Here is a 23,900-nt window from a genome sequence, read left to right as displayed (position 1 = left end):
TGGTCCAGATAAAGCCTCTCTGACCTTTGACCTTATAGCAGACCGGTAATCTAACCTACATTCACAAAAATCAGTATCACCTGTAAATCAGTGCAAATTTATCACCATGCCCTTGTAAACATTTTAATTCAGAGCAACACTTCATAAGGTACACCGGCTGGCTGTAGAAACCTAGGATGGATAAAAAAAGTTCATGGATAAAATTTAAGCCCTTACTTTCTATTTTATTTTCTTTGGGTAGATATTAGGCAGCATGCCTCAGCATGGTCTATAAAGTTGTAGGTCTGTATATTTGAATGCTTATGATAATATCACAATAAATGTTCTGAGCCGAAGGTACTGAAGATAATGCATCAAATCAGGTATCAACAAGCATACTTTCTCAATCTTGAACTGTTCTGCCTTTTGAAAATTGAGTCTATTGTTGCTACAGAAAAAAAAATGCAAATTAGGCACCCATATGTTCCCTTTTGGCCAGCTCTTTGTTTTGGAAATTTCCTAAGTTAGGAAATTAATTAAAAAAAAAAACAGTGGTGTACTTTTTTATCTTAAAAGAAAAATAATATTCTTTCTGAAATCTGACCATTTTCCCAATGTAGGTTCTATTTTACAAAAAATCATTTCAGCTGTAGGTTGTCCATTGACAACACATTGGAATCCTTGTGCCTTAAGCCTCTTTGTATGAGAGTGTAATGATCATATTTTCATTCTTTCCAAAGGATGCTTATAATTACTCCCTAGAACCATAACTAGATGGTGTACATGTATTCTCATGCCATGTTGATCCTTTCTTGATTTTAAAAATTTGTATTGGGATTTTTGGGATTAAAACAACAGAAACTAACTTGAACAAAAATGGGAATTTATTGAAATTATTTGGGGAACACATCAAATAGAAAGCTAAAGGAGCTTTTTGGAAAGCTTTGGTAACCAGAGAGTTAGGGTGGGAGTAACCAGAAGCTAAACAGTAAAGTTGCCCTTCAATAATAGTTTTTACAGATCATTTGAGAGGGGGGAGGGGGGATTTGGCAGAAAATAGAATTAAGAAAAATAGAGAGTAGACCTGGAAGAGAAAACAGAAGATATCCTGTACATGTGCCTACTCTGTGGTTGAAGAAGTTCAGGCTAAATTGTCTTAAAGTCCAACCAAGACAGGCACTACCTACATTTCAGGGAAGAGGTAGTGCCCTAAAGAAAATGGGAGTGACATTGCTAGAAGAGACAGATGCTTGCTGACCAAAACTAAAGCAAAACAAAATAAAGAAACACTCAAATTTCCACTATAAAATGGAAATGTCCATTATGGAGGAAAAAACAAAAACACCAAAAACATTTTATCAATATGAACCACAGAAGTAAAATGAGACCATTCATCCCCATTCAATGCCATATATTGTGTGATTCCATTTATATGAAGTGTTCAGAACAGGCAAATCCATAGAGACAGAAAGCAGATTAGTGTTTGCCAGAGGGCATGGGGAGGGGTCAATGGGGAGTGAATACTAATAGTACAGAATTCCTTTTTGGGGTGATGAAAATGTTCTGGAATTAGATAGTGGAGATGGTTGCCCCACTAAATTTTACACTTCAAATGGGTGAGTTTTATGATATGTAAATTATATTTTAAAAAATATATATAAAACTGAAAAAATGTGAAAGAATGTGACCATTCAGAAAATGACCAGCTTTCAGGTAATGGCAATAGAATGGCAAACACTAACAAAAAAAAAAAAAAAAAAAGAGGAGAAGCATTTGTGGGAAATGATTAATTATAGGGCTCAATCTTACTGTGACTCTTATCTACATATGATTTTTGAGTGATCACAGTTCTACACAGTTCAATTTCTGTTCTTGTGAGAAGGGCATGTGGAATGATTTAAAAGTCGTGCTTGTTAAGAATCACTCTTTGAAAGCTCCAGGTCTGTAAGCTCCAACATCCCTTAAACCTCAGTACCTGGTTTTGGATTATCTTCCTGGCTCATGAAACGTTTGGTTCTGGAAGATAAACTCAAGAACTGTCTACGTACATCAGGCCAGAAGCCGGGTATTTGTATGCAGACCAGTGTTCCTTAGGTAACCTTGAACGACAGCAAACCTCTGCCCTGAAGTTGAGAGAATCCACTGACATAAATTGTTGATATTTATGTTTGAGAGAATAACATCTATTTTCAAAATTTTTCTTAAGAACTTTTCTCCTAAAAACTGGACCTTCCATCTGGAAATTTCAGCTGGTGAGGAAAGACACTCAGTAGTTCACTGAGCTATAACAAAAATCCCCCTAGTTTTTACCTTTTTCTTCTTTCTTAATATTTTCTGTTGTTTTTTTCTGTTTTTTTTTAAGGAATATTTAACTCAACCAAGAATTAAGTAATCTTCCATCTTGGTCAAATAAGAAAATAATAAAATAATCGGCAATATAAGGGTAATCCTAAAGTACCTCTTAGTTTCCCTCAAATCTATGGGAAGAGTGACAAAGACAAAACACACCAGGCACATACACACATACCTGCCTGTATGCACACGCACACACACACATATGTACACACACATTTTGTTGTAATCATTCCACGTTTAATGTTGATCAAACCTTTCATGAGAGAACAGGATAGCAGTGAACTTCAGTGATGTAATTTAAAGGGAAGAAGCTTGAATGCTTTGTCATATTCTGTAGCCTCTAATCTCATGTCTCTAATTTTGAGCTTGGCAACCAGATAACCTAGCATGTTATAATTATATGTAAAATAGAGTAAGTAGAATAGATGAGCTCTCTGATGAATAAAGTATATACACTATGGTAGATTTGTTATGTGACATCACTTTTATCTGCTTGAGGATCTTTTTTTTAAATTCTTAATGTTTTATTTTGTTTTTGATGGGGGGATGGACAGAGAAAGGGGGTCAGAGGATCTGAAGTGGGCTCTGTGCCCAACAGCAGTGAGCACGATGTGGGGCTGGAACTCACAAACCGTGAGAACATGACCTGAGCCAAAGTCGGACACTTAACTGACTGAGCCACCCAGGTGCCCTGCTCAAGGATCTTTTTAAGTTACTTTTAAATTTTTAGCTAAAAGCCAAAAGAGTGGTGTCACCAGAGGCTGAATTATAGATAAGTAAGGTAGTCATATAGTCACTGATATTTATAACAATGAACCTAAACCTTTTGAAGTATAAAAGTTTGAGTAATATTTGGTACATTTTATTTGGAATATATTTACCTATATTCCTTGTAATTGCATAATGAATACAATAAAATTTCCAGAACATACAATTAAACAGAACTGTATTCTGAAAAATGTATTCAAAGAAAATGTTATCATTTGAAAAATATGTTTTGGTGTATGTATTTGGCAATAAGATTTTGAAATATTACATAGATGACATATTCAAATATTTCATAAATATGAAATAAATTGTTCTAGAAAACAAGCACACATATGCAACACATTTTTAGTCAAAAGCTTAAGATGCAATGTACACATTCATTTACTTTAATCCAGATTCTTTGGCAGTGGCCACATTTCAGACAAACATAAATACACATATAGAGTGTGTGTGTGTGTGTGTGTGTGTGTGTGTGTATTCTGAACATGAAAATACTATGGCTTTGCAAAACAATGCAAGGAAGGAAACTTACCAAAACGTAGACTACTAATTGAATTCTGTTTTGAAATTGAAGTATACCTTTTTGCATATTGGTGTCCTTTCCTTTGCTCCAAGTCATCCCATTTGTAGCAACTTTGAAGCTATTTGAAAGTAATATAAATTCCTTCCAAATTGTGAACTATTTTAGACTCTCAGTTTAATTTTAAAGTATTACACCTTTTATATGAAATAGCTAATTATTGTGTGGGGAAAAAGTTCACTGGGACACTGACCAAATGTATTTTTCTTCAAACCCTTACATCATCTAGGAAAATCCTTTGCCCATTGTAGGCACTCATTAAGAGGTTGATGATTAAACAAATGTACTTATTTATCTAAAGTGGATCTATTGGTATGAATTATACACACACCATTAATTATAAACTATACCCAAGTTACAAATTATAAGTGTTATGTTATAAAGTACTTTGAATTACACTTATAAATTCTGCTTAAACTATCATGTTTAGGCTTTCTAATGAATATGAATATCCACATTAAAGTATTCTTAAACTTATTATACATGAGCATTTTCTGAAACAAAAAATACCAGTATGGTAGAAAACTAGATTGGCCCCATAAATCCATAAATAAACATTTTATTTCTTCTTTTGCAGAATGGTTTCACGCCATTGTATATGGCAGCCCAGGAAAACCACCTGGAAGTTGTCAAGTTTCTTCTTGACAATGGTGCAAGCCAGAGCCTAGCCACAGAGGTAAGATATATTGGTTCTTTCTGTGGGTAAGTTCCCATGTTTACAGGGCATTTTGTAGGCCTGGAGTTGTAACATGGAGAATTTGTCCCACTAGTATTTCAATTGTAGTCATATATTAATGTGGGGATTCCTTATTTTTTTTTAATTTTTTTTAATATTTATTTTTGAGACAGAAGAGAGCATGAACAGGGGAGGGTCAGAGAAAGAGGGAGACACAGAATCTGAAACAGGCTCCAGGCTCTGAGCTGTCAGCACAGAGCCCAACACGGGGCTCGAACCCATGGACTGCGAGATCATGACCTGAGCCGAAGTTGGCCGCTTAACCGACTGAGCCACCCAGGCGCCCCAATGTGGGGATTCTTAAATGTTTATGAAATACACTAGAAAGTCTATTCTTCATCTTTAAGGAATCTTCATTGCATAGATATCCTTTCTGCTCTTAAATGCCTGGCTCTATCTTATAATTGAGCTATTTACTATTTACATGTTTTAGAACACTTTTCTGTTTCTTATAATTTTGCCTCACAGGCAACCACTGTTTTGAAATATGTTTGTAATAAGACAAGTTAGAAATCTGTTTGTTCCAAATATGTTAGTGTAGTTATAATAATTGAATTTATGTATTTCTAAAATTAACTGGATTTAATTCACACTTTTCAACAAAACTATTATGTTTTAAGTGTTAGATTAACATAGTATTGAAGAAAATTTTGCGGTCTTGAATAGAAGAGTTATTTTTAAATTTTTTTTTTCAACGTTTATTTATTTTTGGGACAGAGAGAGACAGAGCATGAACGGGGGAGGGGCAGAGAGAGAGGGAGACACAGAATCGGAAACAGGCTCCAGGCTCTGAGCCATCAGCCCAGAGCCCGACGCGGGGCTCGAACTCACGGACCGCGAGATCGTGACCTGGCTGAAGTCGGACGCTTAACCGACTGCGCCACCCAGGCACCGCAGAAGAGTTATTTTTAAATAAAAAGCTATTTAAGTCAGTGGGACTGTCTTAAGTAATACAGTTTATTTTTTAAACTAAACTGGATGGAAGATTATGATTCCTGGTGAAGCGTATCACTAGAAATCTATTGCTAGGGCACCTGGTGGCTCAGTCAGTTGAGCATCCAACTCTTGATTTCGGCTCAAGTCATGATCCCAGGGTGGTGGGATTGAGCCCCGCATGGGGCTCCACACTGAGTATGGAGACTGCTTAAGATTCTGTCTCTCTCCCTCTGCCCCTGTCCTCCTTTCATGCTTTTTCTCTCTATATAGCTCTCAAATTAAAAAAAAAAAAAATCTATTGCTAATATTAAAAGATCAACATTTGGGTATTCTTTATTTTTAACAAAATCATAAAAACAGATGCAGAGTTATCCCTGTCAGAATAGGGTTCCTCTTACATTCTGATGTGCTTTCCAAATGGCACAAGAAAGGTAGCAATAGAGGAATTGCATATAACCTCACCCAGCTTTTGAGATCATGCCTTCTGGGGAAACCTCTAAATAAATGAAGAGGCAGTTTGCACAAAAAGAAATACAAATGACCATAAATGTATGAAAATATCCCATCCTCACTGATAGTCAAAGAAATATTAATTTATTAATCAGTTAAAAAATTAGACCCAGTCTTTTGCCCGGGAGATAAAGAAAAGATTTGGAGAGTAGAAGAAATTGGAACTTTCCCACAGTATTGGTAAAGTTGACCATTGGTTGCAACACTTTTGCAGAACATTTAGCAGTAACTGTCAAAAATTAGTATTTACGTACCTTTTTATAATTCCACTTCTAAGAATTTACATTCCAGATGTATTAGAAGGAGATGCCAAAATGGTATATGAGAAGTTCACCAACAGAATTAGAGCAATTTTTTAAAAACTGGAAAAAACCTAAATATGCACCAGTAGGAAGCCTGTTTCATAATGTTGCTATACTCACACAATAACATGCTATTTGGAATTATCAGAAGTGAGGCAAGACAATATGTACTGATAGAAGAAAATTTCCATGGTATATTGTTCTCAGTGGTTTATTCTGAGCAGTAGGAGGGAGATTTACTTTTCACTTTATACCCTTCCATACTGTTGAGGATTTTTATCATGAGAATGTATTGTTTTTATAATAGTACTCTTAAAGGCAGGTAAGAACTACTGGTTTATAAAAAAAAAAAAAAAGAAACTACATTTGGTAGGCATAGAGCAATGCCTACTTGTTGGATAAGAGAAAAACCCACTCCCATTTTTGAATAAAAATACTAAATAATATAAATATCCTAATGAAAGTGATTTCATAGTACTTTTTTTTTGCCTGTGAAGGACAGGCAGTTTTAGACTGTGATATACAGATCACTAAGTATCTCTCCTTTAGCAGCAAGCATTAAGTCCAACTTACTGCTAAGTCTTTGGCATGATTATGGTTTTTAATTTTTTTTAATGTTTATTTATTTTTGAGAGACAGAGTGTGAGCAGGGGAGGGGCAGAGAGAGAGGGAGACACAGAATCTGAAGTCAGATGTGGGGCTCGAACCCACGAACCGTGAGATCATGACCTGAGCCAAAGTCAAATGCTTAACCGACTGAGCCATCCAGGCACCCCTGATTATGGTTTTTAAAACCTTTCCTGGGGTGCCTGGCTGGCTCAGTCTGTGGACCATATGACTATTGATCCTAGGGTTGTGAGTTGAAGCCCCACACTGGGTGTGGAGATGATTTAAAAAAATAAAAATCTTAAAAAAACAAACAAACCCTTTTCTGTATTAACTGTGTACTGCATATCCCCTCTTTTCCATATACATCTTCCTTCTTTTGCTAATTAAGATTCTGAAACATGAGGTAAATGTATTTGTTCATTTACCCCACAAATAGTTATTAAGCACCTATTGCATGCCAGATACTCCCCAAGGCAATGAAGTTTCTCTTGGAGCTTCCGTAATATTTTCTTTTGGCTTTTTTTTTTTTTTAAGAATAACTGCGCAGAGTGAACCAAACTGTTTAAACTAGGTTTGCAACCAAAATCTGGAGCTGCTAATTTTAGCTATTGACACCTTAGAACTGGTATCTTTGTGTTTTTAACTGGCTTATTGCAGGAAGCACATTCTTAGGGGTGCTGATGGTATCAGTTGCAGTTAATTTTCTGGTGCAAAGTCGTTTTCTTTATGTATAGGCCTTGTGGGTTTAGAAGTTCATATTAGCAGAAATGTAGCCATTTACTTATGATTCAGAACCATAAATGGGCTGTCATTTTTACCCTTTAGATTTTGTCCAGGTTTAAATAATTTTTTTTTTAATGTTTAGTTTGGAGAGGGAGAGAGACAGAGACAGAGCATGAGCAGGGGAGGGGGCAGAGAAAGAGGGAGACAGAATTCGAAGCAGGCTCCAGGCTCTGAGCTGTCAGCAGAGAGCCCAATGCAGGGCTTGAACTCACTAGTGATGAGATCATGACCCGAGCTGAAGTCAGATGCTTAACCAACTGAGCCACCCAGATGCCCCCTTTTTTTAATTTTTTAATTTTTTTAATGTATTTTGTCCAGGTTTTAAAAGGGAGGTGCCACCACATTCACTCTTTTTTGGTGGGGAGGGGCAGAGGGAGAGGGAGTGAGAGAATCTCAAGCAGGCTTCACACCCACACAAAGCCTGTCCCATGACCACAAAATCACGACCTGAGATGAAATCAAGAGTCAGCTGTTTAACCAACTGAGCCACCAAGGTGCCCCATGTTCCCTCTTAATACATAATGTTCCTTTTGCCATTCTATCCTTTAAAAATGTTTTTTTCTTTTGCTTTGCAAAAGTTATAGATTATGTAAGTGAGAAAGTATAGGAAAAAGCAAAAAGAAAAAAGAGCCACTGTTAATTTTCCCTAGAGTAAACACTTTGTTTATTCACTAAGACCTTTTGGTACATGTTATCTTTACAAAAATGATGTCATATATTTACACAGTTATGTATATTGGTTTTCTCATAACATTAAATTACATTCTAAACTTTATGTCCTTAAGTGTAAATCTGTGATATTCTTTTGGGGATGTCTTTGTTGCATTCAGCTTTCTTGTCTTTCTTAAGGCTACAGGGACAGTCCTTCTAGCCACATTAATGATCATCCTTTCCCTCGTTTGAGTCTTCTTGGAAAAGTGAAAGGGGCAGATGGAACTTCAGCTGGATCTCGAAGCATGAAGAATGGATAGAATTTGTATATGTAGAGCAAGGAGGAGGACATTTCAGGGTGAGGGTCATAGCATGAGTATAGGAGCTGGAGCAGAAATAATTTGCACATCCACAGCTAATACGGAGACTACAGGAAAGGATTTATATGAGAAGAGCCTGGTATTGGGGCCAATATTTTGCACATCCTTAAAAAGAAACACAATGATGTGCATTCAGTCAAATAAGTGGTAGGAGCCCTTATCTGGTTGTTCATCAAGGAAAAGAATGATGAAGTGGTGGTTTAGAAAGACAAGACATTAGTATACAAGTAACTAGATTTTCTTTTCTCCCTTCCAAATACCATTCCATTGGAGTAGTCCTCTACGTGTAGCACCAGGGCTGCTGATATACAATATCATGAGCCAAGTGAAATAAGTAATTCGCCAGTTCTCTAGTAAAAATAATTGATTAATGTTCTTTTGAGTGTCTAATAATGAAAGCATTGCAGAATTCAAATTTGTAAGCCAGTGTTAGGATTGTCTACTCTGCGCTGTTTATTCTGCAGTCAGCAATACTAGCCCATCCACAAATTACTTAACCACGGTAAAATCTGTAGCTGACTTTTCTTTGTCAGGTCCCAGGGACATCAACAGGAAGACTCAAAATATACAGGAGTGTATATCTGAATTTATCCTAGTCAGATTGTGCCTGATCCCTGTGTATTCTCCCTTGGTTGGTCAGAGAAGTCAAGAATTTTTCATAAAGACCTTTCCTAAAACAGCAATTGCAACGATTCATTAATTAACATGTTTACATTGACCACCAGATAAATGCTAGGCAACAAGGTACACTGATGAACCAGACAGGCATATCCCCCAGCTTTAAAATATCAGTGGGGGGCACCTGGGTGAGTCAGTCTGTTAAGTGTCCAGCTTCAGCTCAGGTCATGATCTCACAGCTCATGAGTTCAAGCCCCACATCGGGCTCTGTGTTGACAGCTCAGAGCTTGGAGCCTGCTTTGGATTCTGTCTCCCTCTCTCTCTGACCCTCCCCCACTCACACACTGTCTCTCTCAAATATGAAAAATGAAAAAAAATTTTATATATCAGTGGAAATTTGTATATCTTATTTAAATAAGATCCTTTGAAAATTTTGCTTGGATTTAACCTGAAATATTATTGTTTTCACTGTGGTTATTTTCTGGATATTGAAATTATGGTATCTTTTTCCCCTTTATGTGGTACTTTTATGTATTTTCAAAACTTACCCAGTTAATGTATATCACTTTTAACAGAAGAAAACCCATAAACTTTTTATAAATTTCTTATCATTGTATGTTTTGGTAAATATAAATAAGTATAAATATAAATAAGATAAATATATATAATATAAAATATAAATATAAATATAAATGTGTCTTTCACACGTCTGCCTACTTGAATATGCTAGCTTTAACAACCTAAACAAAAATTGGTCACATGGTCGCATTCTTATTTATTAATCAGAAAGAACAGATCCACAGGCATCCTTCTTGACCCATCCATTTATTTGCAGGATGGCTTCACACCATTGGCAGTAGCTTTGCAACAAGGTCATGATCAAGTAGTTTCTCTGCTGTTAGAAAATGACACTAAAGGAAAAGTGCGTCTTCCAGCTCTTCACATCGCTGCCCGAAAAGACGACACGAAAGCCGCGGCCCTACTGCTGCAGAATGACAACAACGCAGACGTGGAGTCAAAGGTGAGGCACGAAGGAGGTGAGCTGGTCATGCCACTCTCCTGTGTCAGGCACCCACACTGTAAGAATGCCTGGTCTCCCTTTTGGCAAGCTTGCCCCAAACACTGAACTTCATGGGGAGTAATAAAAATACGTGTCAAAGCACCTAAAGCTAGGAGGTAATAACTGTGGACACCGCCCGATGCATGCTAACAGGGAGGCCACCTCAGGCATTAATTAATATGCCCTTGTCAGTTTCCTTCCTTTTACCATATTTTTTAACCTATTTAACATGTCAGCTCAAACACCAGGGTGGAACATTAGAAAACGCTAACAACGATGTGCACAAATAAACCTTTGGTTGGTATCTAAGATGAGAGGCAATGCACTGAGTATTGATCGGTTGTGGAGAGCATGCTGGCAGCCAGAGTCCCAGCCGAAAATTCTCATGGCCTTGACATGTACTCCCTGAAAGTCTCTGTGAAGGAAATGTGGCATTTGGAAGGGGCCATTGTGTAGCCCTTCATTCGGTCTAGCTTTCTTTCTGTGCCTCTTGTGTTCCCATCATTGCTTTCATCCTCATTACTTAGCTGTCATGAGCTTGCTGCCGTCCATGTCACCGACAGTGAACTAACCGTTCATTTTTTCCTCCTCTTTGCTTCCAAATGTGTTAACCTAGATGGTGGTGAATAGAACAACAGAGGTATATATATATATAAACATATACATAGAATCTGTATCTGCATCATCATTTCCCCATCACTTAGTGCTGCTGCCTCATTTCTTTCCCTCCTTCTTTGCATCGCCTTCTGTAGGCTAGATACCTGCTTTCCACCCCTGCCCCCCAAAGTAGCATGTGCCAGAGAAGATAGTAGTTTGATTACCAGGGCTTTCTGCAGCTGAACCTGGTGTTGGAAGGGAAGGATGAGGAATCCTTGAGACTTAAGGGCATCGCAATAGAGTTGTGTGAGATGAAGAGTTTTGACGCTTTAGATGCTTATCAGCTATACCTGAAGCTGCAGACAACCCTGTCATTCTACTCATCCAGGACTGATTCTTCAGAGTTCTGCATGACACTTACCCTCAGTGGTGTCAGCAAAATGAAGGTTACCTCTGAATGGTAGCAATATCTGTCTCCCACCCCTTCCCACAAGACTCAGTCAGATAGCTAGCATGGCTAAGAAGCTTGCTAACAACTTAGAAATGCATCTAGTTCCTATAAGGTTTCAATCTTTGGGGACTAAGTGAATTGCTGCATGTTTTAGCATTTTTTAAGGAAGTAAAATGACCTTGGAATGGATAAGCTAGAAACATGTGTTATTGAATAGGCATTTACTAATAAAGAGACCAACTTGTGGATTCTTTATAAAATGGAATCACCCATTATACAAGACCAATTGTAGTGACCCCCCCCAAATTGGTTTTATCATTGAAATTGGCATTTGCTCTATATTAAATATATTAAACAAATTGAATTTTGACAAAGAGTTTCAATGGACAATTCTATCTTTGATAATAAAACAGCAGTACTAATCAAACTTTCTATAAGCTATAGATTTTTCTTGTCATTCCTGTTTTGACTTTTTGAAACGTTGGCTTCTGTATAGTTCTGCTACTGGACTACTAAAATTATTCAGTCTGCACCCTTGGTTCCTTCCTGGCTATTCCTCTGCCTATGAGTTTGGCGTTTATTTGAAACCCTGTGAACAATTGGCACTAACTGAAAGAAACCTAGTACAGAATGGAATGTGGACCTTAGCATATTTTGCTTCCTCCTTTTTCTTTGGGCAGGGTTATGGTTTTCACGTGTCAGACAAGGGGCCGGCAAGAGTCCATTGAATGCCTGCTATGTTTTCTTTACAGAGTGGCTTCACTCCTCTCCACATAGCTGCTCACTATGGGAATATCAATGTAGCCACGTTGCTGTTAAACCGAGCGGCTGCTGTGGACTTCACGGCAAGGGTAAGAGCATTGCAGTATGACCTGCCCTGATAGTATGGGAAACAATTCTGAGCCCTCTGTTCCCAGCATGAGGAGGGGATTGAGACAGATGACCTCCAGGGGTCCTGTCTACCCCTGTCCACCCACAGTGAGAGCTGTGGTTTTCTACTTTTCCTGCTGTGTTTTCTTGCTTTTATATAGGCGCACCTATTTCCTAACAGAAAAAATAAGCCAAGATCATGGGAAATGGGGGTGAGGAGGATGCATATATAACCGAACATGTAGAAGACGCAATTCAAGGAATCATGACTGTTTCCCATATACTGGGAAAGTACAAACCCTTCCCCAAGTAGAAATTTCCAAGACCACTAGAAATAAGTCAGATGGCGCTCATCATGCTTTAGGTATCAGGGTCTTGACCTTGCAGATGGGAATATGGTGGAATATCTGGATGAGACCTAAACGTCAGAACCCAAAAGCTACAGACCATCTTCTACTTTTATCCTCTGTCTCCTACAGACTTTCATAATGAGTAACAAGGTTCTGTACCCTGAGTAAGTTCTTATCCCTGGAGAAAGGAGTTACAGTATCGTGTGCACCACTGGATGGAAACTGGGATATCCAGACCAGTACTGCTCTGAGCGTAAACACCAGTCCGATGCTAGGTCCGAGCGTAAGAAACCTCAGCAGCAGCAGTAGAAATGAAATAAGAAGCAGGATAGGGGAGGATCCAGACTCCCCGGGTTCCAATTTTGGCTTTAACTTTTCTCTCTGTATCCCATCAGTTTCCTCATTTATAAGATGAAATGATCTGAATTATGAAGTTAAATCATAACACAATAATATCACCACTCCCTCACTGGGTCACTGTGGGGATTAAAGAGAGTGTATGTAAAGCACTTAGCACAGTGCCCGACACATTGTCGACAACGACAGCATCAGCACTGGGATTTCGAACATAGCATGTGAAGTAGTGTTTTTGCTAAAACCTTACACATGAGGAGAAAATGGGATTAGATGACACTGGAGAGAGGGAGTATACCGAAACTATCATTCATTCCCAATAGCTGTGGAAGTAATACAATCTTTGAAGTCACTACCATGTGGCGGATGCCAGGCTAAGCATTTTTCAAATGTCACTTATTCAAAAACTGTTATTTATCCCTGTTTTACAGAAGAGGAAACCAAAACTTAGCAATAAGAAGCAGCTGGTCCAGGATCCCAGAGCCAGCAAATTAGGAAAGGCAGGATTTCAGCCCCAAAGCTCCTAACCACACCAGTATTGTGTCTCCTGTAGGTGACTGTAGGGGTTCATTTTTCCTTCTCTTCTTATAATTCATTAGTTCTATAAAAATTAATAAGAACTCAGATTGTACTAATATAAAAGCTATTTCCCACACTATTGTCATCAGCTTGCTGTAAGCCTTTATCGGTTTTAATGACTCAAGAGTGCCAATCAGTCCACGTCACTGCAGAGCTCTGTTCTTACTGCATTAAGTGTATCCTTGGGATTCACTGACATGGCTGGGCTGAAACCTAATTTGACATTTTGAAGGACAAAGTGAAGCACCTCTTTAAGTCCAGCATCAATAGGGCATGTCAGTGTTAAAACTGAAGTTCTTGTCTTGAAGATGCATTCTTCTGGTTTTATTTCTGTAATATACAGTATAATGAAAACCTCATTAAATCACATCTTCTAATTAGGACATTTGGAAAAATTATGTCAGGGTACTGTTTGAAGTTTGTCTTTGTGCCATTGTTCAGAAATTTCCTGATGCTGAAGTTGGGGCAATGTTTAAGGAATTTAAGAGGACAAATTACAGTATTTTTGGACTCCTTCAAGCAATTCCAAAGCATCCACTTACCTTAAAACACTGAACGTGGTAATCACAAATGAATGCTAATTTATTGATTAAAGATCAATGGAGATCTCAGACCCACTTCCTTAACCTTGCCTGTGGTTTAAAATAACCACATTGTACTTATGTATAAAATATGTTAAAATTCAGAGTGTTTTATGATTTACAAAGGCATTTTCTCCAGTCATCCCTAATTAACGAGGCCTGCCCACACTCTGAGCTGAAAGCTGTGCTTTAATTGGATTGTACTTTGTAGGAGGCCCGTGTGGTTGCTTACACCCCAACACTTGAGGCTCCCCTCTAGTTGGTGATTGATGACTTGCTTTAGGAGGTTGGAGAAGAATTAGTCTTCACAGACAGCTTAAAGAAACCCATTTGAGGTTCCAGATCTCTAGTAATTCTACTGCCTAGTAATCCAGCATCTGCACTTTGGTACCAAGACCTCTCCCTGGCCAGCCTCAGCGGTGTCTTTCTGAGTCCCAGTCCTTCAGGGATGTAGCAGAAACAGCAGCTGGAAAGTAAGATACTGTGGAACACAGAGGGGAAGAGATTTTACCTGGTCAGAACAATAAAGGAAGGGTCATTAAGCCCTGCTTGCTAAAAGCTAGTTGTAAATCATGACCGTAAATCATATGCCTCAGGAACCCGGTTCCAACGAGGTATTGATTTTAGATGGTTGGAGGTAAATTTCAAAACAACAGCAGCCCTTGTCTTAGGGGGCTGTGATATCTGTTAGCTGGCTGTGACGGATCATTGAAGAAAGGCAGATGGAGTCTTGTAGTTCTTTGTGGGCTGAGGACGTGACCTAGACAATGGCTGCCTGTTAGCAAAGAGAGCTGAGGAATAAGACCAAGGACAGCACCCTGGAATCAATTTCCTGCATGCGGTAGATGTGCATTTCCAAAGCAGACACGAGGCCGAAACAAACACGGTGTAGCTAAAGGGAGTACACAGCAGAACAGATTGTTCTCTATGCTTCTCTGCAGGGCTGGCTAATTTATGCAGCAATAAAGCAGATCCTAACCAGTGGAGAATGTGTACCTTGGAGTTGCAATTAACATTAACCGATTTATAGCACACTCACCTGTTTACTATACCTGTCTTTGATTTTTATGATGTCAGTTTTGATTTTGCATTATAATTTTGCTATTTGTATGTAAGATACCTTGTGTGACATCTTCAATATTTCCTTCTGGATTATCCATGAAGACCTGGTCAGCCCCATGGGTCCACTGCAGGGAGTTAATAGAGTAGCTGCTGAACATGGCAATGCAGCTCCAGTGTTCTTCACTCCCTGAATTGAGTCTGCTGACATGGCATTGACACTGTCAGAATTTAAGCATGACCCCTGCTCTCTTAGCAAATTATTCTAACTCTCTTGGGGGAAGAGAATGTAACTAAGACACACCAGAGTTGCTACCGATGATCATTCCAGTAAAGCATTTTGCACTGGACTAACTGAAGGCCAAATTACTATGTGGATGACCGCAAAGTTCCTTTTATTGACTGAAGGAGATATATTTATACTTTATTTATTTATTTATTTACTTACTTACTTACTTATTTATTTTGCTAAGAGTTTTTTTCATCAAATATAATCGACCACCCAACTTAATGTTCACTCATGTCATTGACTTTTCGCCTGTAAATGATTATCCAACTCCCCATTTTGGAAAGGCAATTGAATAAAATATCCTTATATTGGTCTTGCTATTTAGTACTTTTTGGGTTTGATCTCTGGAAAGAATTAGGGATTTATGTGTTTCAGTGCTGTACCTCATTTGTTTCCAAAAGGATTTCAGGTGGTTTGCAAATTAATTACATACAAATTAAGCCATCTGAGGATGAAACAGAAAAAGTAAATGTTACCAAGCAGCTGGAATGAACCAGCAAATATAACCAGAGGACAAATTTAGGTGTAGGGCTTTGATATATGTAGTGGAAAGAGGACCTAAGATTATATAATTTTCATTTTTTGACAAAAGAAGTCTTACAGTTATCTATAGAGACAATTTTGTGTGTATATGAAGTAAATATGATTTTTTATCCTCTATTAAGAACAGTGAGTTTCATAGTTGAAAATACCTTTAATCACCACATTTCAAAAGACTCAATTCTGATTGCCCCATCCTGCGTATTGATGCTAAATCTTTGTCCGTGAAGGCACCCGGCCCCAGGAGGCTGTGGGAGGGAGGCTGTGGGCCAGGTACTCAGCTTGATGATGTTCTAATTGTGTGTGATTAGAACTTGGCATGTGTGTCACAGATGAATGATGACTTAGCATGTCCATTGGACTGCCTTTCTCAAATATCAGATCCTTTGAACAAGATTTTTGGAGGTGCTGGGTCATATTCAGAACTCAGTTAAGTCATATGAAAGGTTACTTTAGGGATGCCTGGGTGGCTTGGTCAGTTAAGCGTCTGACTTTGGCTCAGGTGATGATCTGATGTTTGTGGGTTTCCAAGCCCTGCATTGGGCTGTGTTCTGACAGCTCAGAGCCTGGACCCTGCTTTGAATTCTCTCTCTATTTCTCTCTCTCTCTCTCTCTCTCTCTCTCTCTCTCTCTCTCTCTGTCCCTCCCTGCCCCCTTGTGCTCTCTGTCTCTCTCTCTCTCTCTCAAAAATAAATAAATGAATAAACATTTTTAAAAAAGAAAGGTTATTTTAGTTAGGTGAACTGCTAAACCTACTGGTGGAAAAATAAAAGTGTCAGACTTACAACCTGCCCACATAAGTGGTCAACATGATTCAGCATGTGTATGAGCAAAGCAATGCCGTGGATAAACATTATCTGGAGGTTTCCTTTCTAAATTAAATTCAGTCTAGCAAACATTAAAGGGCTTCAATTATGGACTAGATTTAGAGACTCAGACTTCAGAAACCTACTGCCCTTAGTCTATTAATTTGGTTAGGCCCCAAAGTGCTAAACCATATAATACAGTCTCTCTCTTAATTTCCCAAAGCACAACTGAGTCTAGGCTATAATAACAAACATGACTTTTCCAAAAACATAGCGTGATGAAGGGTATTCAGATGACAGAAGCAAAGCTGAAGGACTGGTTCTGGACAACAGTGCCCCCAAAGTCCACTGGCTTTATGACCCAGTCTCCAGGGTACCTCTAGGTACACCCGTCTGAGCCCCAGAGGCCACTGTGTTGCAGACTATCCTGCTTCCCACTAGTGAAACCCCTTTTATTGTGTCTTTCTTAGCCAGATTCCAAGCCCCTTCACCTAGTCTCTGGACCCAATAAGAGCAAACATGGTTATGTTTCCTAGACCATTTTAACTCAGCAGCCATTATCTAGTGGGGACTAACTTTAATTTAAATTAGATTCAATTCAAAATTCTATTTCTCATTCTCAGTAACCACATTTCAGGTGCTCAATAGCCACCTATAGCCAGTAACTAGTGTATTAACACAAAAGATATTTCTTTCCATCAGCACAAAAAGTTCTTTAGAACAAAGCTGACATACCATTAGTCTCAGGTCTTCCTTCCCATCAATATCATAATTATCTCTAAATGTAGCTCCCTCACCCAAGGAAAATGATCCCTTAAATAGTTCTGCAGAGCAATTTTACTCTGATGGACTTGCCCTTTTTGCTCCAAAGGAATATTTTGCCTTTCTCATTATGAAACTAGAAACTACCACATCACCACCAAATATGAAATCGAAATGTTTTTGCAAAAGAGAAATAAAAATTACTAGAAGCTTTGGTGTGCCTGGGTGGCTCAGTCAGTTGAGTGTCCAACTTCGGCTCAGGTCATGATCTCATGGTTTGTGAGTTCGAGGCTCTGTGCTGACAGCTCAGAACCTGGAGCCTGCTTCAGATTCTGGGTCTCCCTCTCTCTCTCTCTCTGCCCCTCCCCCACTCATGCGCTGTTACTCTCTCTCTCTCAAAAAATAAGTAAACATTAAAAAAATTTTTTTTAATTACTGGAAGCTTTAATGTAGTGATTTCTTCCCAACTCATGCTATGAGAATTTCAGATGTACTGGAAATCAAGATAAATCTCAAGAGAGGTTCCCAGTCACTAGATTTTACCACATGGTTACTTCACTTCTAAAAACCTCGGTTTTTAAATCTGTGTAGAGGGTGCTTGTATCCTGTTCCTCAAATATGCATTCTCTGACCCCCTAAAATAAGCTGCTCCCCCCCGTCACACCACTGTATGTGTTCATCACACTGTGTGCTCTCGCTGTCACAGTGGGTGTTGCCTGTTCTTTCATGTGTGTGGTAATGTCTGGCACACTCTGCTTATGAGTTCACTAAGCCCCTTGAAGGCTAAGATGCCTCATTCACCCTCTCTCGAGCTCCTGCCCTGTGATATTCTCATCTCACCTGGTAAATATCCTCTTCCTCAGTACTCCCCAGGTGCTGAGCTCTGTGACAGTCACTTTACCATGAAGCTAATCTTTTCAGTCTTCAGTGAAGGACTCCGCAACAGAGAACCTATTTCTTGCCATGTCGATTTTTTAGGAGAGGTAGGCATTTTATTTCGGAGAACCATTACTCATTGTACTATAAGAGGGCAGGACCTTTTTTTTTCCTTTTTTCTTTTCTCCTGCCTGACAGCCCTTTATCTGCCTTTGATGAAACGGTACTTTGGCATACAGCTGCATCCCACTCAGCCAGAGGGCTACAATGTGAAGACATGTGGGACTCTGCTTGTTATAGAATAAGGGCTCAGTAGATGTTCATTTTCTTCCTTTCTTCTATAGGTGAAATTTACAGTAATAATGATTTTCAAAATAGTTATAATTTATTGAATATTTACTAAGTTTCAGCTCTTTGTTAAGCATTTGACATGTATTATCTCAATCTTATACAGGCTGAAGTAGGGATGTAATGAAATACAACTCCCGTGTCCTTTTTGCTGCACTTACAAGACTTTGAATTCCTCAAAGACAGACCTGTGTATTATTACACATTTTGGAATCCTTAGGGTAGGGTCCAGCACTTAGTACTGGGAAGGACTCAATATCTATTGATTGAATTCAAGATTGAATGAACAAATAACATTCAGGCATCCATGTCCACTACTCCTGGGCAGGCAGCCCCTATCGAAACCCACTTTCCTCAAGCTCCAATCCTCTCCTGTCTTAGAATTTCAGGCTGAACCTCACCTGACTTGAGGGAGCTGCTTCCCAAACTGACATCAGCCGCATTAAGGGAGATGCAGAATCCATAGGATTCTAATAGCGAGGTTCTAAGCAAGTGTACCAAAGCCACAGATTGAATGTCAGGTGCCAAAGGGTAGGTTTATTTGAGCAGCAGGAAGACTCGTTATTCGACAGTGTAGATGACCTTGGAAGACAAGGCTAGAATAAAGGACCAGTCACCCAAGGCTGCTGCCAAGCTTTGTTCAATTAAGAGTGTTTTGAACAGGGCCTCAGGTTCTGGACTGTCAAGTCCCAATCAAGCCCCCACCAGAGGGCACTAGAAAAGACATCGGCTACTACACAGAGAAGCAGGGAGCATCATGCCAGTAAGAGTGTGACTCTTGAAACGGCTTAACAGGGCTGTGGCACTTCTGGAGACTCTACTTTGGATTGGATACAGGTTCCAATGCAAATATATTTTTACTATATTTTACCTGCATTATACAATTTGTTTTTCAGATGAGATGCAATAGAGGTGCCTGGGTGGCTCAGTGGGTTAAGCGTCTGACTCTTGATTTTGGCTCAGGTCGTGATCTTATGTTCTTGGGATCGAGCCCCACATCAGGCTCTGTGCTGAGAGCATGGAGTCTGCTTGGAATTCTCTCTCCCCCTCTCTCTCATCTTCTCCTACCCTCTCACTCTCTTTCTCTCACTCAAAATAAATAAATAAACTTTAAAAATAAATAAAATAAAATACAATAAAATAAAATGAAATACAAAGCAAATGAAAGAAGAGAAAAATCACCCCAAACAGTCCTGTTAACTCTTTTAACACACACACACACACACACACACACACACACACAACACATTCGTTTTTATTGACAAATATTTTCAAAGATAGAGAAAATTAGATTTGTATCCTAGTACAGGCTCAGAAGCATTAAAGACAAAGACTTTTAAAAATTGGGTTATATAAACCACCTTTGGAATGAAAATGGGGATTCGGAAGCGTTAGCAAAGGAATGTGAATTATGGGAAAGTAGCAATGCGGCTACTGCATCAACCATAATATTGTTGCCATGGTGACATTAACACATCAAGAGGAACAAAACCAATAAGCCAAGGATAGAGTGGTGAGAGATACACCTTGTACAGAGAGATTCTTCTAGCACGCTATGCAATCTCCCTCCTGCCTTTTTCATTTTATTTCCTGACTGTCACATCAAGGGAGAATCTCCTATAAAATAACTAAATATTTTTTTTATTTTTTAGAAAAGATTTTATTTTTAAATAATCTCTACATACAATGTGGGGCTCAAACTTAGAACCCCACAATCAAGAGTCTCATGCTTTTCTGACTGAACCAGCCGGGACCCATCCTATATAATTTTTTAAAGGAACATTTTAATCTCAAATCATGAGTATGTTGGAACTTACTAACATCTTGCTGTGTGGTATGGGATCTGTGTTCTCTTCTGAAGAGGTGATGATTCTAAGTTGTAGCTGAAGAAGAGTCCTTAGATTTGTGTCGGACCCCTCGCTCTTGTTCTGACTGCGTCCTCAGTCCTAATGTGGTCCAGGGCAAGTCTCCTCATCACGGGGCCTGCAGTTTTCCTAACAGCTGGGTGAGACAAATAGCATTTCAGTCACAAGCCTTTCCCCTCTGCCCGACCACCCTGTCTGATGGTGGTGGAGGCCACCTTCACCTCCCTTCTCCTTTCCTGACAGAGAGTAGGTATAGTACAGTGTTACAATAAACAGCACCTCAGCTAGACTGCTGGGTCCCATACTAACAATGTGGCTGACTTTGTGTGCTCTTGGGCAGTTTAGTTATGCTTCAGCTTTATCACCCATAAAATGGATCCAATAATGGCACCCAGTGCATAACGTCACTGTGACTGAATGAGATGGTCCATTATACATTGCTTAGCACAGTGCCTGACCCACAAAACATGGACAAGGACCCTAGCCATGTTTGTGGTGGAGGTTGTCATTACTTTTTTCGTCTGGGAGGAGACCCATCACTGTAAACCACATTTATCTGTAAAGCATGACATATGTCAAGCAAGTAGCATCATGGCAGCTCTCTAGAATACTTCTAGAGGTAGTCAGAAATGTTGCTTCCCACAGTGTTGGATTTACCCTGCAGTGGTGTTTATCTGCATGAGAAGGTCAGCCTTTAATCATTTAAGAAACGATTACTATGACATTGTTTGAGACAGTAAGAATTCTAATTAAGATCATAGAAATTGGAAGGTCCATGTTTCTCTTTGTGTCAGCTTTCCTCTTTGGACTTGTGCCCTGCTTCCTGCAGTGCTGCTCTGGAATTGTTGATCTGAGGACATTTTTAAACAACCCGAATAAATCCTATTTTAAAATTCCGTGAAATAAAGTTCTATTAAGGTAGGAGTTGGCAGAGCTCCCTTTATTCATTTGCACTTTAAAAGAGAATTATTCATCAGCTGTAGAATTTTCATCTCTTCCAGTGAGTGCAAACAGCAGTGAAGGGCTCCTGGGCCCCTCTGCTGAACATTCAGAACGCTGTCCACACTGTCATCAGATGGCACATTTGGATGAGCCCTCAAATGCACCCTGGGCTGCCCCTGAGCACTGTAGTTCTTCTGTGACAAAAAATCTTTCCTTTCTTCCTCTGGTGGTTTGAAGAATGTGCAGAAAGGGTGAAAGGGCACCTAGAGGGAAGAGCTTAGGACAGGAGCAGAACCAAAGGTTGCAAAGGGATGAACTTGAGAAACATGACCAGTCATTTACTGGCTCTCTCCCAAGTCAATGGAGGAGGTTTAAGAAAAGAAGTTCAGGTAGGATATCAGCATTGGCTAGCGTAGTTGGGAAAAAACTGAAGAGCTAAGTTGTGCTGGAAACACAGGGATTAGAATGAAGTCTAAGAAATGGAGGCGGAAGCCCATTTGCCAATGTGAAATGAGACTAGACACAGACAGTCATTGCTGACTATAATCACCAGGCTGTGCATTAGCTCTCCAGAACTTATTCATCTACTAGTTGCAAGTTTGGGCCTTTAAGTAACATCTCCCTAAATGCCAGCCCGCCAGCCCCTGGTAATCACCATTCCAATCTCTGTCTACAAGCCATTGCAGGACCTTACATGGAAAAGTAGGATGGTGGCAGTGGTGTTTAAGATGTTAGAACATACATGATGAAGGGGAGATGAGGACACTTGGCTGTGAGCTGTGGCTGGCTCCAGTCACACAGGGAAAAGAACTGTGCTCAAGGAGAAGCTTGTCCAACCTCGGGTCTGATGTGCCTCTCCTCAGAGGTGACTTCACTAGAGTCCTCCTACATCCACAGTTTCTCAGTAGGAAAAGGGAGATTGTCCTTCTCCACAGAAGATTTAGAAATTTGCAGAGGCATTTTTCATTGTCATCGTGGCTGGAATGTAATGGGACAGGACCAGGATGGCTAAATCTTCTCCGATGGGGACAGACCCATGCAAAGAACAGTACCCCAACCAAAATGCCAACAATACCCCCTGAGACATGTGGATTGAACATCTCTTTACAGTGCAGGTAGAGAGGTGGGATATCCCAGGATGGAGAAAAAGGGCCCGGAAGGTCATGCTCAGTCAGTGCATTGAGTTTCTCCCAGTGACATACCCCTAAGGGTAGGTGGGCCAGAAGACCCTAAGGTTCTTTTCAGCTCTTACTACTGAGACTTTCAATATGAAGTGGACAAAACTTATACAAAGTTAAAACGAACTTAGGTAACAGCTTTCATTTATTACTAGGTATGAGGTACTATAATAAGCTTCCTATACATGATTTTATTTATTCCTCACAGTAAGCCTGTGAGGTGTGGGTATGATATCCATTTTACACTGGGAAGCAAGCAGTTAAATAAGTTGTGCAAAGCCACACAGCTTTAAGGTGGTGGAGCTTGTGCTAAGAAAAAGTAAATACACTCAAATCAGACCCGAAAAAATACTCAGACTATATGGTTCATACTATTCTAATATTGGAGGCCACATGTACTGGGCTTTGTACTGAATCCAGGATCATCACAAGAAAACCAGAACCAACAGCATCCTCTCTTGTCTCAGCTGGCATTGTGTTCTCGGCCTGTGCCAGAGCCACAAAGTGAATTAAATACATTTTTTAAAAGGAGTTTAAAAGTTTTTTTTTTTATTTACTAGTAAATCCCATTACACATTTGAGAGCATTTAAATTGAGAGGTGAGCCAACCTAAAAACTAACAAATCATCAAATTCATTCTAAAATACAATGCCTTTCCATCTCCCCCACATTTTATTTACCTCTATTACTTCTGCATTTTTGAATCCTGAAAGATCATGGTTTGAAATGAACTCTTGATATGTAGAAACTTAATGGCTTTCTGACAAAAAGGTGTAATATCCATTTTCCGGTAAGAAAAAATACAAGGTGAGCTTGTCTCTACAAGGAGTGAGTTCCTCTGAGTTTGAAAATTAAAACCCACTTTTTCATTGCCTCCAAGTCAGAGCCTCACAGCCAGTGTCCCCAGCTGGCCAGCAGCCTCCTGTTCCCTTATATTCAGAGTCAGTACCTTTGGGATAGGGCTTTGCAATCTGTGTTTTTAACAAATTCCTTGGGTGATTCTTCTGATAAGGCACAATAAGAAAATACTCTCTGAGGTTGATGGGGGGGTGGAGGAGAGGAGAAAGTGGGTGATGGGCATTGAGGAGAGCGCCTGTTGGGATGAGTACTGGGTGTTGTATGGAAACCAATTTGACAATAAATTATATTTAATATTAAAAAAATAAAAATAAAAATAAAATGCATA

The 23,900-nt window shown here is 39.3% G+C and overlaps 1 protein-coding gene across 4 annotated transcripts in view; it reads left to right on the top strand.

Moving 5' to 3' along the window:
* The window catches only part of ANK3 (ankyrin 3), a 679,804-nt gene that overhangs the window by 453,085 nt on the left and 202,819 nt on the right, over positions 1-23,900 (top strand). For 2 of the 4 annotated variants that reach the window (XM_053207647.1, XM_053207648.1), the window contains 4 exons: positions 4,260-4,358; positions 10,043-10,228; positions 10,884-10,907; positions 12,068-12,166. In XM_053207647.1, coding sequence (XP_053063622.1) covers positions 4,260-4,358; positions 10,043-10,228; positions 10,884-10,907; positions 12,068-12,166 — 408 coding nt within the window. The remainder of the gene's footprint in view (positions 1-4,259; positions 4,359-10,042; positions 10,229-10,883; positions 10,908-12,067; positions 12,167-23,900) is intronic. The other 2 variants (XM_027062065.2, XM_027062066.2) reach the window with 1 other exon arrangement.

The sequence above is a fragment of the Acinonyx jubatus genome, chromosome D2 (assembly GCF_027475565.1).
Source record: "Acinonyx jubatus isolate Ajub_Pintada_27869175 chromosome D2, VMU_Ajub_asm_v1.0, whole genome shotgun sequence".
Taxonomy (NCBI): Eukaryota; Metazoa; Chordata; class Mammalia; order Carnivora; family Felidae; genus Acinonyx; species Acinonyx jubatus.
Note: the sequence above shows the minus strand (reverse complement) of the source record. Positions and strands in the feature narration are given on the sequence as shown.